Below are 17392 nucleotides of genomic sequence, written 5' to 3'. Positions count from 1 at the left end.
TAGCTTCACCAGGTTGACACTGCATTTTTAGGTCTGCCTGATTCTGTTCCCTTCTGCAGTCTCCATTAAACCAGGGTTGATCCCCTGGCTTGATGGTAATGGTTGAGTGGGGGATTTGCCAAGCCATGAGGTTACAGATTGTGCTGGAGTATAATTCTGCTGCTATTGATGACCTACAGCACCTCATAGATGCACAGTCTTGCAAGACCTGTTTAAAGTCTGTCCCATTTAGCATAGTAATGGTGACAGGCGACACGTGGAGATTATTCTCAATATGATGGTGGGACTTCATCTCCACAAGGACTGTGCGGTGGTCACTCTGACTGATGCTGTCATGGACAGATGCATCTGCAGCCAGCAGATTGGTCAGGATGATGTCAAGTATGTTTTTTCCTCTTGTTTGTTTTGAAATCTGAGTGCCTAGTTCTGCAAGTCCTGTAGTACTTCATGAGACTTGACACAGTCTTTCAATAGCTACAGAGTTGTAAAAAGACTTATGCTCTGCAGCAACTGAACTCCTAAAAGATCTGTTTCGATGTGCCTATACAAGATTCATTTATTTCAGAGGAAGTATATTGATTGATATTTACAATGAGTTATAACCTCTCACACTAGGACCCAAGAGGCTTCTCTTATCTTGGCTCAGCAGAAGGTCCGGTAGACTTCCTGCATGACAATCCTGGGCAATCTGCTTTCCTGTTGTTTGTTTGGCTACTAACTTCCACTTGCTCTTTCCTCTACCACCCCCATTGTTTTCCTTTTTCAATCACGGATGCAAGAATTTTATTGAGGACTGCAGAGGTTTCTCTGTCTCCTTATCTTCCTCAGAAGTTGAATTATCTCTGGCACCAAACTTCATTTATCAAAGCCATTCTTCCAAAAATAGGTATTTCCGTCTGTATGTATTGTAATTGGAAATCATTGAAGGAGTTTGAATAATATTTTGAAATTTATTTCTGTATATGTTATTTATATATATATTTATGTTTTTATATATATATATATATAGAAATAAATTACATATATATATTTTAAAGGTTAATTGATTTCAATGATTTTTGTTTTGATTTGGCAAGAGTGTGATAAGAAATGGTTTTCGTTTTCATTGAAATAATGAAACTTTGTGGGTGACCCAATAATGCTTTGCATTTAGATAAGAAGACTGCAGTGTTTGTTTTGTGAATGATTACATTTATATATTTACACAAGAATGGTAATCGTCATTAATGTCATATTGAAGTCAACATTCTAAGTAGTTCAATATAAGACAGATATTTTCAAACACTTGCTGATTATATTAGCGAAAGTCCACTTTTATTAACTTGTTCAACATGAAACGCTTTCCTATTTTTCTAAGAACTTAGTTTAGTTGGATAACACTTTTTACATAGTGAGGTCAGAGTGAGTGCCAACAACTGTTCAACTGTTTGAATGAAGAGAGTATCATAGTTAATTCCAATCTTGACCACTTCTACATTGACAGAGCTAACAAGAAGTCCATACTGATAATCCTGCAGGGATATTGCAGCTGGTTATAAACTAGCATTGCTTATATATCAGATCTGTTAAAAGTGCAGACTCAGGATAGAGATGAGGACTTCACTGATACACATACTCCATACCGAAAATTTATTTTGATCACTGAGGAAAAAGGAGACCACACTCATTATTTGCTAGAACCACCTACATTTTATTAATTTAATGACAATGCACTGATGCTAATTTATTTTTAACAGTTCTCAAAGAGAATTGAGAAACCCCTCTCAGTTGCATGAAAATAAAAACTGGAGGAACGTTGCAGACAATGATGGCAGCAACAAGATCGAGAGGACAGAGCCTCGGACCATTTTTCTTGAAGGGAAGCACAAGGTGAATCAACCGTTAACAAATATAGCTAAACAAACACACTCAATTTTAAATGCCATTAAATTAATAAGTATATAAACTAAAAGGCAATATTTACTCAGACATTTATTCAGACTTAAAAGCTGAATAGTGAAATCCATTATTTAGCTAGAATTAATTATTCTTTGTGAGACTGTACTAATCTTTAGAATTTTATATTTTAATTAATTGCTTATAAGTGTCTCTTTCTACATACACTCCTTTGGTCAGAATGAATACTGATATCTGAACTCATCCCTGTGCATTACTTATGTGGTCCTGCTTTCTGAATGTCCTTTCTAGGTGGTCAGCACACTTGTGATTCAGGCAGCAAATGTCTGTGCTATGTACAGATGTCGGGCTTTTAACAAAGTGGGACGAGATGAGAGGGTTATCTTCTTTCATGTAACCAGTGAGTAAATGCTGCAACATCTTATTAAGAGAAAGCCTGAAGGACTCAGACTTGCACTTTGAGATTTGAGAACTAAATGATTACAAACATATATATTGATATACCGAACAGCTGTCATGGCTCCTGGAAAAGCAATTGTTTAAAAATTGAGGCAATCCTCATACACTAAGTAAGCTCAATGTTGCAAATAACTTTATAACAGACGACTCAAATTGTGAATGGATTATTTATATGCAGTCAAGCTCACATTAACAAAGGCAAATAATGAAAAGGCAGATTTTATGGAACAGCTGTCCTGACCTGACAGTTTCAGTCATTGTAGGCAGTGGTCTTCTCTCATATTTATCTGTAACAGTTAATAGATGGAAGATCGCATAGGTTCCACTGATTACTGCATCTGAAAATCTGCATTGGAGTGTTAATCCCTAAAATTGACTTTAAAGCTTTAACAAAATGCTAAAAGATCAACATTTCCAATCTTGAAAGATTTTGAAAACTCTAGGGTGTAAGTGGTTGCCAGTAGTATGAAGTGGTCTTGATAGCAAGATGGAAACTATTTTCTCTTTATTAACTTAAAAATAAGCTTGTTTTGTGCTTTGTACTTAATGGAGAATACATAACTCAAGTTGCTGTTTTAAAAATATCTTAACTCTTTCAAAAAAAAATGTATTTACTAAAAATAGACTTGTGGAGCACTTGATCTTACCTCCCTCTTGTTACTGTTATGTAAAGTTGTATATGCAATGGCAATTGAAGGAAATCTATCACTTTTCCAATTATAGTCAGGGACATAGGAATAGGTTGCAGGTGAGCAGAAATTTATAGCTATAATCTACTCATCCACTTCCACTGAAAACAGTGGCCAGGAAATTGGAATTGCATTTCAAATTAGAATGCAATCCAGATGCAGTGCACATGCCTAATGAGGCTTGTGTCAGGATTACAGTATATTGGCCTGTTAGCCTCATTAGATCAGCATAGACAAACTGCAGACATTATTCACATTACCAGAGACAGCTTGATGCAAGTATTGATTGTCCTTAATTATTAGCAATGTGGAACTCCTGTTGATCCAGTGAAACATCACATCCTATGATAGTACCATGATCCTCTTAAGTAACTTGAAATTTAAAGTCTGACGTCTTCAAAGTAGATAGATACTCTTTTAAATTTATTTTGTAACCTGTGATTAAGTTCAAGTGTTAGTCACTTCTTACAAAATTCTGACTAACAAATTAATTATTTTTGAGTCTCAGTGTGTGGACTGTTTGGGAAATTTTATTTCCTGCATAGAAAACAATTTCATGTGACCTTATTAAACCACGGAAATCACTTCTTACTGAAGAGACAATGGCATTTTACTAAAGTTTGTTTTAATCTGATAAATTATCATTCTTGTTTTAGCAGACAAATATATGGTCAAGTCTGTTTATACACCACTGATTAGATTAGTAGACAATATGTTTATGACTCTTGTATTTATAAAATGTTGAGAAACAATGGTTACAACTGAATACAAATAGTGAGAAGCAGGTTTCATTTTGCTAATTTTCTTAAGAAATATTGAACAATAATTAAAAAGATCAAATATGAGTGCCTTTTATTATTTGAAGACCCAGGTGTAAAATATGTTTTCATTCCTTGGCTATGGTTTTGTATATTTACTACTCCGCCAGCTGTAATATTTGGCTAGACTAACCAAGCCGAACAAATGCTTTTCAAATTAAACCTTTTTAACACTGGGCACTTCATTTGATCGAAACAAATTAAATGAATGACTGATTCTAAATAAGGGAAATATTTTTATAATTCAGATGCAAATTTGTTTAATAGTTCAACATTAATATACATTTTAAGTGCCTTATGCTTATCAACATTAACTGCCTTTTAAAAGACAAACTATTAGTGCTTTCCTCAGAAAAAGATAAGATTATTACCAGAACTCGAAGAGTCTTTGCAAATTTTGGTACCTTTAACATTATTTTGGTAGGCATTGTATAGCAGCTTCATAGAGAAGAAACAATTGATTAGACTATAATATTGATTTTTCAGAGGGACTTGAAATTAATTTGCTGCCTACTGATCGCCCCATTGAAAAGGATAATGTAACTCTTCAGTGCAAAGCAGACAAATTTACATATGAGAACCTAAAATGGTACAAGGTCCATTCTAAAATTCTCCAAAGCTGCCGTGGCAACCTTGCCATCCTCCCATGTGAAGATCTCCAACGTGATGCACAACCAATGACCTGGAGGATGGTTTCTGATCCCAAGACTGAAAATATTACCATTGAACTCAGCTTTGGCAATGTATCCCTTCATGATCAAGGAGTCTATCTTTGTGAAGCCCAGAATAAAAAGACTGGTGAAAAGCACTGTATAATGAGGACTGTTTCTGTCGAAGGTGAGAAAACATGGATCCACATTGTGCTACTACTTTTTGGTGAATATTTCTGCTTATGAGAGTAATAAATACTGGCAGTGTCAGCTTTTCCATTTAATAGTAAATGGTAATATTGGGCAGAAACAAATTTCAGGTGTTGTGTAAGAAAGTGGTGATCTGCCCCTTTTTGATTTTCAATTCTATTCATACAGTGCAATCAATTCACAGTTCTAAAAATGTTTGACAACCCAGAAAGATATTGACTAAGTAAAGTTTCTGTTGATCTTCATTGCAGCTCAACAGATTCCATTGGTGCTTCAGAATCTAACAGACCAAACGGTGAATATGAGTTCGTCCATAGAGATGAAATGTGATGTGGTCGGCGCACCGAGCCCACATATTATATGGTACAAAAATAACAAGCAGCTTCTGGAAATGTCAGGTAGGGAGATTAAAATTACCCTGAATAAAACCTATATTGAAGCATACCTAAGTAACAGTGCCAACATTCAGGTTTATTTGACTCATCTTATAAAGCACCATGGCAATTTTTAGGAGTAATTTTGATCTTGGATGATGGTGTTAAAGTAGATGAAACTGTACCAGCTCTGTTATCCATTTTTTCCTGGTTTTCATTTCCACTTATTGAGGTATGCAGCATCCATTTAAAATTATATCCAAAGTCAAAATTACCCCAATGCTGCCTAGATTACTTAGGAACAGAAGTAGGCTATTCAGCCCCTCAAGCCTGTTCTACTTTCCTTTCATCAGTGCCTTTAAGGAATATCTGATTAATTCACATTCTTCCTAACATAAAAAAACTCAAAATGCCTGTTTTAATCAGCCATTGGTTCCCAGTAAGAAAAAGTGCATAATATAGGTAAGGGAGGAACTCAGCACTGCCAATGCTCCTGCAATCAAATAGCAAGCTCACTGTCAGAGCAACAAGAATATTTATTCCATTGGTATTACTGGATGATGGGTATCCTTGTGCAGATGTACTGAATATTATGCTCAGAAGTGAAGGGGAGGGAAGAAGAGAATAAAAAAGTAAAACTGATGCAGATTTAATGTAATAAATATTACTTATTGCTTCACAGTATACAAAGAAAGCCAATTCAAGTTTATAGGTGTTTTAAAATATTATACAAGAAATAATGAACATTATATCAAAATGATGTTTGGCACTATTACTTTTTAAAATCACCTTATTATTCATTGTTTCTTTTCATTTTTGTTCGTGTAATGAATTGCCATATTGCGACTGCTGCAGGAAATGGTGATCCATTGATCTAACATGGTGTGTCTGTCTGTGTCCTGCCAGGCATTGTTCTAAATGAGCTGAACAGGACCTTGACCATCCAGAGATTAAAGAAGGAAGATGAAGGAAGATACAAGTGTGAGGCTTGTAACATACAGGGCTGTGCGGAGACTTCTGCCCTGATTGCTGTGAAAGGTTGGGAAGCCAAGACAAAACCAAAATGATTTTCAGTCTGAATAACAATTGGGTAGTTTTAAAATGAAATGTGATAGTTGTGGTCAGTAAAGAGAAAGTATTCTTATTGTTTGCTCATGATATAAGGTTATTATGGCACAAGTTGTTTTGTAATCATTTTATAATTATTTACTGACAAATATAGTCGTGTACTCGAAATAATAAATATACATGGATTTGCATTTTGTTTGCTAGCACAGAACAATTCTTTCTATTAACTATCAAATGCTGGGCTGTACTTATTTTTGTTGTGTGGAAATAAAGGGTATTTTTACATTAACTAATTACTAAAACCGTTTCTTAAAATAATAAAGCCTTTCTATCTAAATCTTGGTCCTTATTCTTCATACCATAATCTTACTAATGTACAAATCTGTTACTGTTAATATCTACACAACAAGGAGAAGACATTATTTTAGTTGTAGATATTTTTAATAAACTTGTTTCGAGATGTTATAACATACCTTTGGAATAGGTAGGACTTGAACCCATGAAGTAACACTATTTCATTTGTGCTTTATACAGAAAACAACAATTGTGCATAGCTACCAACTAAATTGTATAACTGTGTTCATTGATAACTTAAATTCTGACAATAAATAAGTTAACTGGTGACAGTATGGAGTTAAAGTGTTGACTGAATCCAATGGTGAATTGAAGCTAAATAATTGCTCCCTAAATTTTCTACCTTAGTCTGATTATTTTAATTATTGACTATGTGTGAAGAACATACTGAGTTCATTTGTGTCAGGATGTTTAAAAAAAAATTATTGCAATCTTGAATGAAAGCAGAAATTGCTGGAAATATGCATCAAGTCTTTCATCACCAAGACAGAAAATGTAAGAATTATAAATTGGGTAAATATCCATTCTGATGAAATGTTAACTAGTCTTTTCATTTTTCAGATGGTGATAGACTTGCTATGTTATTCCAGCATTTCTTGTTTTTATTATAATTCAGTGAGTTGCTCATTTATATTATTTAGCTTATCAACCTATACTGTGAATTATGTTTTAGTACTTATCAGTGATGATTTACATTGACTTGAAGTGCACTAAAGCTCCAACTGGAGGAGCAAGGGGAGATGTCGGGCCACTCATCCAATCATTTTTTTAAAGAACTTAACTAGTCCAGTTTTTGCCACTGGGTTCATCCTACTCTTGTCGCTATTGTATCCATGGCCGTGGAAATCCAAGCCTGGTAGCTATAGTTGCATGATCTGGTGGTATCAGGTATTTCCTTTTTCCTGTATCTTTCCTGTGCCCATTGATGGCACTTCCTACCCACACCCCCACACTCATAAATCACACTTTCTCCTTTATCCTTGCCTGATCTCTCAAAAGTGGGCAAGCAAGTCATATCCTAGCTAAATCCCCCTTTTTATCTTGGTGTTCACTTCCAGTGATGTTCTCTGTTAGGCCTGTCTGACATGAGCACTGCTTCGATTATTATCATTCATAGAGATATACAGCATGGAAACAGACTCTTCGGTCCAACTTGTCCATGCTGACCAGATATCCCAACCCAATCTAGTCCCACCTGCCAGCATCTGGCCCATATCCCTTCAAACCCTTCCTACTCATATACCCATGTAGATGCCTTTTAAATGCTGCAATCACACTAGCCTCCACCACTTCCTCTGGCAGCTCATTCCATACACATACCACCCTCTGCGTGAAAAAGTTGCTCCTAGGTCTCTTGTATATCTAGGACTGGATTTAAGTTCCTGACAGGTGAAAATCTCTCCTCCAACCTATTAATGTCCCATGACCCGGTTCCTCCAAGACATTTTAGCCAGTGAGGGGTGCTCAGATCAGGGTGCCATTAAAGCAGCCCAGTGGTTGGACTCTGGCCTCTTGTGTCACCCTACTATCTGGATGTGAGCATTTTGCAACAGTTTTCACCACTGGAAGACACCAGCAGCATACCAGAACTTTAAGAATCAGGGGACATGTACATGTAATGGACATTACTAAGGAGAAGGAAGCTGAAAGGTCTCAAAAGTGGATAAATCACCCAGACCAGATTAACTATACCCCAGAGTTCTGAAGGAGGTAGTTGAGGAGATTGTGGAAGCATTGTTGGTGTCCTGTCAGGAATCACTAGAGTTAGGGTAGTCCCAGAGGACTGGAAAATGGCTAATGTAACACCGCTGTTTAAGAAGAAAGGGAGACAGAAGATAGGAAACTATAGTCTGGTTAGCCTGATCTCAGTTAGAGTCATAGAGTCATAGAGATGTACAGCATGGGAACAGATACTTCGGTCCAACGCATCCACGTTGACCAGATATCCCAAATGAATCTAGTCCCATTTGCCAGCACTTGGCCCATATCTCTCTAAACCCTTCCTATTCATTTACCCATCCAGCTGCCTATTAAATGCTGTAATTGTCCACGCCTCCACTTCTTCTGGCAGCTCATTCCATACACATATTAACCTCTGTGTGAAAAAGTTGTCCCTTAGGTTCCTTTTAAATGTTTCCCCTCTCACCCTATGTCCTCTAGCTCTGAACTCCCCCACCCCAGGGAAAAGATCTTGTCTATTTACCCTATCCATGACCCTCATAATTTTATAAACCTCTGCAAGGTCACCCCTCAGCCTCCGATGCTCAGGGAAAACAGCCCCAGTTTATTCAGCCTTTCCCTATAGCTCAAACCTTCACAATCACCTAATGAAGGAGCGTCGCTCCGAAAGCTAGTGTGCTTCCAATTAAACCTGTTGGACTATAACCTGGTGTTGTGTGATTTTTAACTTTGTACACCCCAGTCCAACACCAGCATCTCCGAATCAATCCTGGCAACATCCTTGTAGTCTTTTCTGAAACCTTTCAAGTTTCATGACATCCTTCCCTGGGAGGGAGACCAGAATTGTACACTGTATTCCAGAAGTGGCCTAACCAATGTCCTGTGCAGCCACAACATGCCCTCCCAACTCCTATACTCAATGCTCTGCTCAATATTGGAAAGCATACCAAATGTTGCCTCCACTATCTGCAACTCCACTTTCAAGGAATTATGAACCTGCACTCCAAGTTATTGGTAGGAATTCTGAGTCCGTTATTAAGTGGAGTTCCACAGGGGCTAGTGTTGGAACCACAACTATTCACGTTATACATTGACAACCTGGACAAGGGAACTGAGGGCAGTGTTGCTAAGTTTGCAAATGACACAAAGATAGGTGGAGGGACAAATAATGTTGAGAAAGAAGGGTCAGTACAGAAGGATTTGGACAGGCTAGAAGAGTGGGCAAAGAAGTGGCTGATGCACTACTTTGTGGGAAAGAGTGACGTTATGCATTTTGGTAGGAATAATAGAATCATAGAAATCTTACAGTGTGGAAGCAAGCCATTCTCTCGTCGAGCCCACACTGACCCTCCAAAGAGTATCCCACACAGACCCATCCTTTACCCTATTTCTATAAAGCTGCATTGCCCATGGCTAATCCACCTAGCCTGTTATCCCTTGACATTATGGGCAATTTAGCATGGCCATTCTACCTAACCTACACATCATTGTTGTAGACTATTTTCTAAATGGGGAAAGGGTTCGGAAATCTTAAGCACAAATGGAGTTGGGAGTCCTAGTTTGGGATTCTCTTAAGTTTCATTTGGCAGTTAGGAAGGCAAATGCAAAGTTATCATTCATTTTCAGAGGGCTATAATACAAAAGCAACAATGCACTGCTAAGGCTGTGTAAAGCTGTGGTCTGACTGCATTTGGAATATTGTGAGCAGTTTTGGGCCCCATATCTGGGGAAGCATGAGGTGGCATTGGAGGAGGTCCAGAGGATGTTTACAAGAATGATCTGTGTCTGTACCCAATGGAGTGTAAAAGGATGGGGGGGGGGGGGGGGAGGGGGGGGTGGCGGGAGGTGGATTCTGATTGAAACTTACAGAATATTCAGAGGTGTGGATAGGGTAGATGTGGTGAAGATGTTTCTGCTGCTAGTAGAAGAGGCTCGGACCTGAGAGTACACAGTGAAGGGATGACCTTTTAGAACTTGGATGAGGAGGAATTTCTTTCAAGGATGGTTAATCTGTGGAAGCTATTAGTGCAGAAGGCTATTGAGGCCAAGGGTTTGAGTACATTTAGGACCGAGATAGTTGGGCTCTTGATTGGTGAGGGGATCAAAGGTTACTGTGAGAAGAAAGGAGAATGGAGTTGAAAAACATATCAGCCATGATGGAATGATGGAGCAAACATAATGGGCTGAATGGCCTAATTCTACTCCCTTGTCTTGTGGTCATATGGTTATGGATAGTTTCCACTTGTGTCTATTGGAGTCTACAGAGCCTTGCTCATTTCTGGACAGAAACAACATGTAAAGATATTATGTCTAACTCGACTCAACAAAATAGTTGGTTCATTTATTAGGGCATCATCATCATTTACAGCCAACCTGCCTGAATAAAGTTTAAACAAAGCTTGGCACTGCATTGTCAGTGATCATTAATTAGGTACACTGTCTGTGGTAATACCTCTTCAAGATTAGAGTCTACTTACCAACCAATCAGCAGTCTCCTCTTGTATAGTATATCTTGTTTTCCGTAAACTTTGTTATTCTTACAAAATTTCCTGATGAGCACAAGGTGAAAAGATTTGACAAACTTTATCTTTTTTTCAGCAATACATAGGCATTGCTTTTTTTTGTCGTACAGAGTAGGATATATATTTCTGAAATCATGTGAATACTGAGGTATATTGTGAAATTTCGTTTTTAACTTAATGTAAATTGTTATTAAAAACTCATCTTGCCCACTCTTTTTTCCAACTGTTTTGGTATCGATGTAAAGCTTGATCTGTGCATGTATCTAGTGCTTTATAAATTCCTGTCTATGATAATATGTAGCTCCACAAAACTGAAAGGATTTTTTTCTTCTATTTTAGGATTTGAAGATAAGGCAAACCTTGAATTGATCATCCTCGTTGGCACTGGTGTGATTGCCTTGTTCTTTTGGTTGCTTCTAATAATCATCTTGCGAACAGTAAAACGGGTAATAAAACATTTCACTATTGTCCCATGGGAACATACATTGACTGACAAATGAAAACTGACTGTAGCCTTTTTATGTGGATCTTTCCTTTGTGTTTAAAACAACACGTGCATTTTTTTCTTCCTTTCCTTAATGCAGCTGCATGATTCAATGAAGGATTGACTAATGTGTGTTAATTAGAATTTCTATTCATGGGCGAGAAAAAGCCTCATACCTCAATGCAGCATGCTTAGGATGGCCCTTGTGTATTACAATGAAATGTGAAGTAATTGCAAGTTAGGCAAGCATGTTCAATTCAGCTGGTGTGCTGGATGCTTTTGTTTGTTTGGCAACATTTAATTCTGGATCATTGACTGCTCTGTGTCCTTTCTCAACAGTCAATAAAGTGAGCAGAACCATTCTGTGAACACAGGGCTGGCAGTTAAAGTAACTTGACTTGTCACTCTTTTCCAGCCCAGTGATGCAGAACTGAAGGCTGGCTACTTGTCAATCATCATGGACCCAGATGAAATGTCTATGGATGAACAGTGTAAAAGACTGTCATATGATGCCAGTAAATGGGAGTTTCCCAGGGATAGACTTAAATTAGGTGAGATTCTACACTCCAATCCTTATGAAGGCCATATGTATTCCTTCACCTGCACACACAATCTCTCAATTGACCATACATTTATACAATTGTTACATTTGATGGTACTGAAATATTTTTTGTTCTGTTAGTAAGTCTACATCCTTTTGTCTGCAAGCTTTGTGAAGGATTTTACCATCCTTGACTGAGAGTTATAGATCAGAAGATTGGGATAAAGCCAGTTATTATTATGCTGTGCATGTTTACTTGTTTCTCCCTCTGAAAATTTGATTAGTAAGACTGCAGTAAACAAAACCTATGAAAATCTGTTCTTTACAGAAGAACATGCCCCTGCAGTAGTCATTAGCCATAGATGTCTACAGTGCAGAAAAAAAAGCCATTTGGCTTGCAGAGAAAATATATTACATTTTTGTAAATACGTTTTGACAGTAATATTGACCTGTTCCTTGGTAAGCCACAGCTTCATTACTAACACCAGAGTTATTGAGTTTTCTTCGGTAAAACCTTTTCCCTTGAATGTTGCATACTATTGTCTGAAAAGGCCCCAATTTGTATTCCCCATAGTGTGGAATTTGCCAAGAATTTTCAAAGCAGCTGATTTATTAGTTCATATAATTCTCATGATTGAAAGGTCCTTTTATTTCTTTAATCAGGCAAACCTTTGGGTTGTGGAGCTTTTGGCAAAGTGGTTGAAGCAGCTGCATTTAATATTGAAAAAGCCTCTACTTGCAGAACTGTTGCTGTCAAGATGTTGAAAGGTAAATGAAAGCTGGAAAGATTTTGTTTAAAATTGTCAGTCTACGTTTGCTCAACTTCTGAAGGCAGTTTTTCCAAACCAAGAACAATCAATTTATTTATTATAATTCTCATTATTTGAAAAATGGCAGGTGAGAATGTAAAATAAAGTGGCATGCCACCACCCACCGGTGTGCCATCTGCCTATCTAGCCTTGCTGCCCAATATGAGATTGGGAGGTATCAAAAGGGTCACACACTTGGAGCTGATTGAGGCCCTTATGCTGGTGTTTAATGCTGTCCACATTCAGATTTGAAGGGCAATGGGAGAAGCCTGTGCCCGGTCTGTAGCATGTCAGGTTTAACCCTGTAGACTTTACTCTTTCTTGAGCTCCTCATTCCTAAGTCCCCTCTGATGGATTTTATTCTGAGCATCTATCCTTCTCTGCCCTACGTTGTTCAAAATTCCCTTTCCACTCGCCTCGTCAAGACCATGCTAAATGTCTTGCAATCTTGGGGCCATGCTGGCACTGCCCGTAATGCCCCAGTGGATTTGTTTGACTGGCGATTCTCGGGGTGGGGGAGGTGGGGGGGTGTGGGGCTGGATCTTCCTGAACCTGAGGGGTGGAGGTTCCCCCTTCAATTTATTAATGAGTTATTAAATGACTGTGGCAAAGATGTTGCTGTACTGGACCTGTGCTAGTCATGAGCAGGGAACTGTAGCATCTTGTTAAAACTGATCCATGGTCTTTGTGCAGCTATAATGTGCATAGTATCTGGGAAAAGAGTCCATTAGACTTTGTAGGATTTTCTGCCACTGAAATGTTAAGGTTCCAGCTGACCTTCATTTACAGTACATTTCGTAAATCTCTGCGTCAAGAGTATTCTAAAATCTCTCAAAGCAAAACAATCAGAAGAATGGCTCAAATTCTGTAAGGAAATTGTTAATTAGGAGAATATAAGTTGACAATAATGTTGAAGATATGTCTTCAAGATAGTATACTTTCAAAATTATGCCCCTTTCCCTTCACAAAGGTACCTTTCAGAGACAGGTCTTTATTTCTGATCCCATTTTCCTACTTTCTAAAAAGCTATCAGAAACTTTCTCCTCCAATAACTACTTTAAATGTTGACTGCGAGGGAACTCAGAATGAGATTCAGTGGAGATATGGCTGAGTCTTGATGTAACTTTACATTTTTGCAGCATGCTTATCTTTTAGGTTAATTGTCTGAGTTGGAAATCTGGTTCAAATAGCATTTCCCATAAACAGTTCAGATAATTGGTGTTTGTCTGCAAACAAATATATTACGGGACACAATTGTAAATCAGTCACAAAAAGGAATGGCAGAAAATGTACCATGTACATGATTGATGATTTTTTACTTTGCTTAGATCTTTAAATGTGGTGATTTCCTGCAGTATGGGCTCGAATCTTCACCTAGGGTTAGGTTTAGGGTTGTGCTACATTCATTTTGCTGTTTATCAACCAAATTCTGGCAAAAAATAACTAATGTCTATTAATGTATGAGCACATTTAATCATCCAGCTGTACACTTCAGATTATAAACTTATAAGGCAGAACTGCAGCACATGAAATGGATCTTCACAATAGAGTACAAAATTTGTTAAGTTATTTTCATTCATAATCTCAAATGATTTTATTTGCAACAGTTAGGAGCACATTACTTTATCTCACTGCTGTTTTCAGAAGGAGCAACGTCTAGTGAACGAAGAGCACTGATGTCCGAACTGAAGATTCTTATTCATATTGGCCATCACCTCAATGTGGTGAACCTGCTTGGAGCCTGCACAAAAGCAGGAGGTGAGTCCATTGCAAACTCTTCCCTTTGGCTACTTCCAGGCTAACAGCTCTTTACTACCCTTTTCTGTGGAATACAATACAGATAACTCATGGATATCTACTTTTATTATCATGCATCTCAATATGATCTTAACCAAGTAATTTATCTTTGCACGGCAGTGAATGAATTACCATACATCATTGTACTTCCAGCAAAATTCAAAAGTAACTCCAAAAATAATTCCAAATTGTGTTTCACCTAATTTGGCCATCATTGTGTGTTCCTTGAATAATTTTTAGTTTCGAAAAAGAAAGATTTTTTTTCAGCATGAATTGTAACAAAATAAGTAAGTAAGGTGATGTGACCTTCCTTCACCATTGTTCTCCAAAACATTGATATCAACTCCACATGGTTTGAATCTATCTGGGTGAACAGTCAACCAAAGACTGCTTTTCAAGATCACTATATACGTCTGAAAACACTTTCCAGTTTGAAGCATAGCCACAGCTGTAATCTAGAAAACACAGAAGCCAATATGTGCACAGCAACCTCCTACAAACAGCAAGGTTGAATGAGAGATAAATATTTGCCAGGAGGACACCAGGGAAAACACGTTTGTTCTTCTTATTGTTCCATGGAATCTTTCCAATCTATCCAAGCTGATATTTGGGATATCAGTTTGAGATGGAGTGCCCATCTTAATTTTAGAGTTCAGGCCCTAAAGTCGGACTTGAACCCAGAAACTAGGAGGATAAATTGCTACCAACTAACTCCTTAATGGGGCCTGTGAATCACCTCAATGTTACCATTATCCATGACAAAGGTTTTGAACATTTCACCGTAAGATCATAGGAGCAGAATTAGACCACTCAGCCCATAGAATCCACTCTCCTCGTCAGTCATGGCTGATATGTTTCTCAACTCCATTCTGCTGCGTTCTCCCTGTAACCCCTGAATTCCTTACCAATCAAGAACTTTCTAGCTTTGTCTTAAATACACTCAATAATATGCTTCCACAGCACTCTGTGGCAGAGAGTTCTATAGATTCAGCCTTCTCGGATTGAAGAAATTGCTCCTCATCTCAGTTTTAAAGGGTTCATCCCTTCACTCTGATGCTGTGCCCTTGGTAAAAACAATGACTGCAGATGCTGGAAACCAGATATCTGGATTAGTGGTGCTGGAAGAGCACAGCAGTTCAGGCAGCATCCGAGGAGCAGTAAAATCGACGTTTCGGGCAAAAGCCCTTGTGCCCTTGGGTTCTAGTCTCTCATACCAGTGAAAGCATCTTCTGCATGTCCACTCTAACCAGGCCTCTCAGTATTCCATAAGTTTTAATCAGTAACTCCCTTCATCCTAAGCTTCATCGAGTACAGTCCCAGAGTCCTCAACCGCTACTCAAATAAAATGCACTTCATCCTTGGGATCATTCTTCTGAAACTCCTGTGGACCCTCTCCAAGTCCAGCACATCCTTCCTTAAAATACGAAGCCCAAAACTGCTCACAATACTCCAAATGTGGTCTGACCAGCGACTTATACAGCCTCAGCAGTATATCTCTGCTTTAGTATTCTAGCCCTCTTGAAACAAATGCTAACATTGCAGTTATCTTCCTAACTGCCAAATGAAACTTATGAGAATCCTGAACTAGAACTCCCAAGTCCCTTTGTGCTTCAGAGTTCTGAAGTCTTGCCCTATTTAGAAAATAGTCTACACTTCGATTCTTCCTACCCAAATGCTTAACCTCATACTTAACTATGTTATATTCCATCTGCCAGTTTTTTGCCCATTCTACTACCCTGCCCAAGTCCTTCAGCGTTTTCGCCATCTTCTCAACACTAGCTGTCCTTCCACCTATCTTGGTGTCTTCTGTAAAAATAACAACAATGCCCCCAGTTCCTTTAACCAGATCAATAATGTATAATGTGAATAATCCCAACACTGACTCTTGTGGAACTTCACTAGTCACTGCTTGCCATTCTGAAAAAGATCCCTTTAACCCAATCCTCTGCCTTCTGCCAGTCAGCCAATCCTCTATTCCTGCCAGAACCTTGCTCCTAACACCATGGATTCTTATCTTAGTTAGCAGCGTTCTGTGTGGCACCTTGTCACAGGCTTTTTATAAATCCAAATAGATGATGTCCATTGGCTATGCTTTGTCTAACTTGCTCATTAGCCCCTTAAAGAATCGTCAGGCATGACCTCCCCTTGACAAAGCTGAGCTGACTTTGCCTATTTTACCATGCACTTTCAAGTACTCTGCAATCTCATCCTTTATAATGGTTCTAAAATTTTACCAATAACCAAGGTCAGGCTAACCAGCCTAGAATGACCTGTCTTCTGCCTCCCTTTCTTCTTAAACAGGGTGTCACTTTAATCATTTTCCAGACCTCTGGAACTCTTCCTGACTCCAGTGATTCCTGAAAGATCGCCACCAAGGCATCTACAATCTCTTCAGCTACCTCCTTCATACCCCTGAGTCCATCTGGTTCAGAATTTTTATCCACCTTCAGACTTTTCAGCTTCCCCAGCACCTTCTCTTTGTGATGGCCACTATACTCACCTCAGACTCCTGACTCTCAAGAAGGTCCAGTATGCTGCCATGTCTTCCACTATGAAAACGATCTATTGTCCAATGATTTGAGTATGGTAATGGCTTTACTTAGAACTCTTACAATTTGAGCCTAGCACATTATATCTTATGACTTATTAAACACCTCTTCCCCCCGATTAGGATTTGTATGAACTAATAAAGAAGTTTTTAGAAAAATGGAAATTGTTTGATAATTCTTTTAAATCTACTCAAAATAATTAGGCTTTGAGTATGTGATATTCTGACCAATGCTAGCTCCTTACTCTGAGCATCTAATCAGGGATTCAGCCTTTTTCATTACAGTTAACCTTCCACAGATTGTCTCAAAATTAAATCGGAGATTATAGCCTTCCCTTTGCAAATAGAATCTCTGGATCATACAAAACAAGAGGCTATTTAGCTTATTAGCCTAATACCCCGATGTCAATTTGTCCCACTGTGTTGATCTTTCCTCATAACCTTGCACTTTATTTAAGAACTGATCCAATTTCCTTTTGGAAATTACAATTAG

At 38.2% G+C, this 17392-nt stretch overlaps 1 protein-coding gene across 3 annotated transcripts in view; it reads left to right on the top strand.

Moving 5' to 3' along the window:
- kdr (kinase insert domain receptor (a type III receptor tyrosine kinase)) overlaps positions 1-17392 on the top strand; it is a 71518-nt gene that overhangs the window by 33209 nt on the left and 20917 nt on the right. For all 3 annotated transcript variants that reach the window (XM_043690775.2, XM_043690792.2, XM_087988180.1), the window contains 9 exons: positions 1737-1869; positions 2188-2296; positions 4349-4699; positions 4974-5120; positions 6003-6134; positions 11060-11166; positions 11620-11755; positions 12409-12513; positions 14199-14312. In XM_043690775.2, the coding sequence (XP_043546710.2) occupies positions 1737-1869; positions 2188-2296; positions 4349-4699; positions 4974-5120; positions 6003-6134; positions 11060-11166; positions 11620-11755; positions 12409-12513; positions 14199-14312 (1334 nt within the window). The remainder of the gene's footprint in view (positions 1-1736; positions 1870-2187; positions 2297-4348; positions 4700-4973; positions 5121-6002; positions 6135-11059; positions 11167-11619; positions 11756-12408; positions 12514-14198; positions 14313-17392) is intronic.

This window comes from Chiloscyllium plagiosum, unplaced genomic scaffold, assembly GCF_037043375.1.
Source record: "Chiloscyllium plagiosum isolate Xiang-an unplaced genomic scaffold, Cpla_swu_hap1 HiC_scaffold_1, whole genome shotgun sequence".
In the NCBI taxonomy this organism is placed as follows: Eukaryota; Metazoa; Chordata; class Chondrichthyes; order Orectolobiformes; family Hemiscylliidae; genus Chiloscyllium; species Chiloscyllium plagiosum.
Note: the sequence above shows the minus strand (reverse complement) of the source record. Positions and strands in the feature narration are given on the sequence as shown.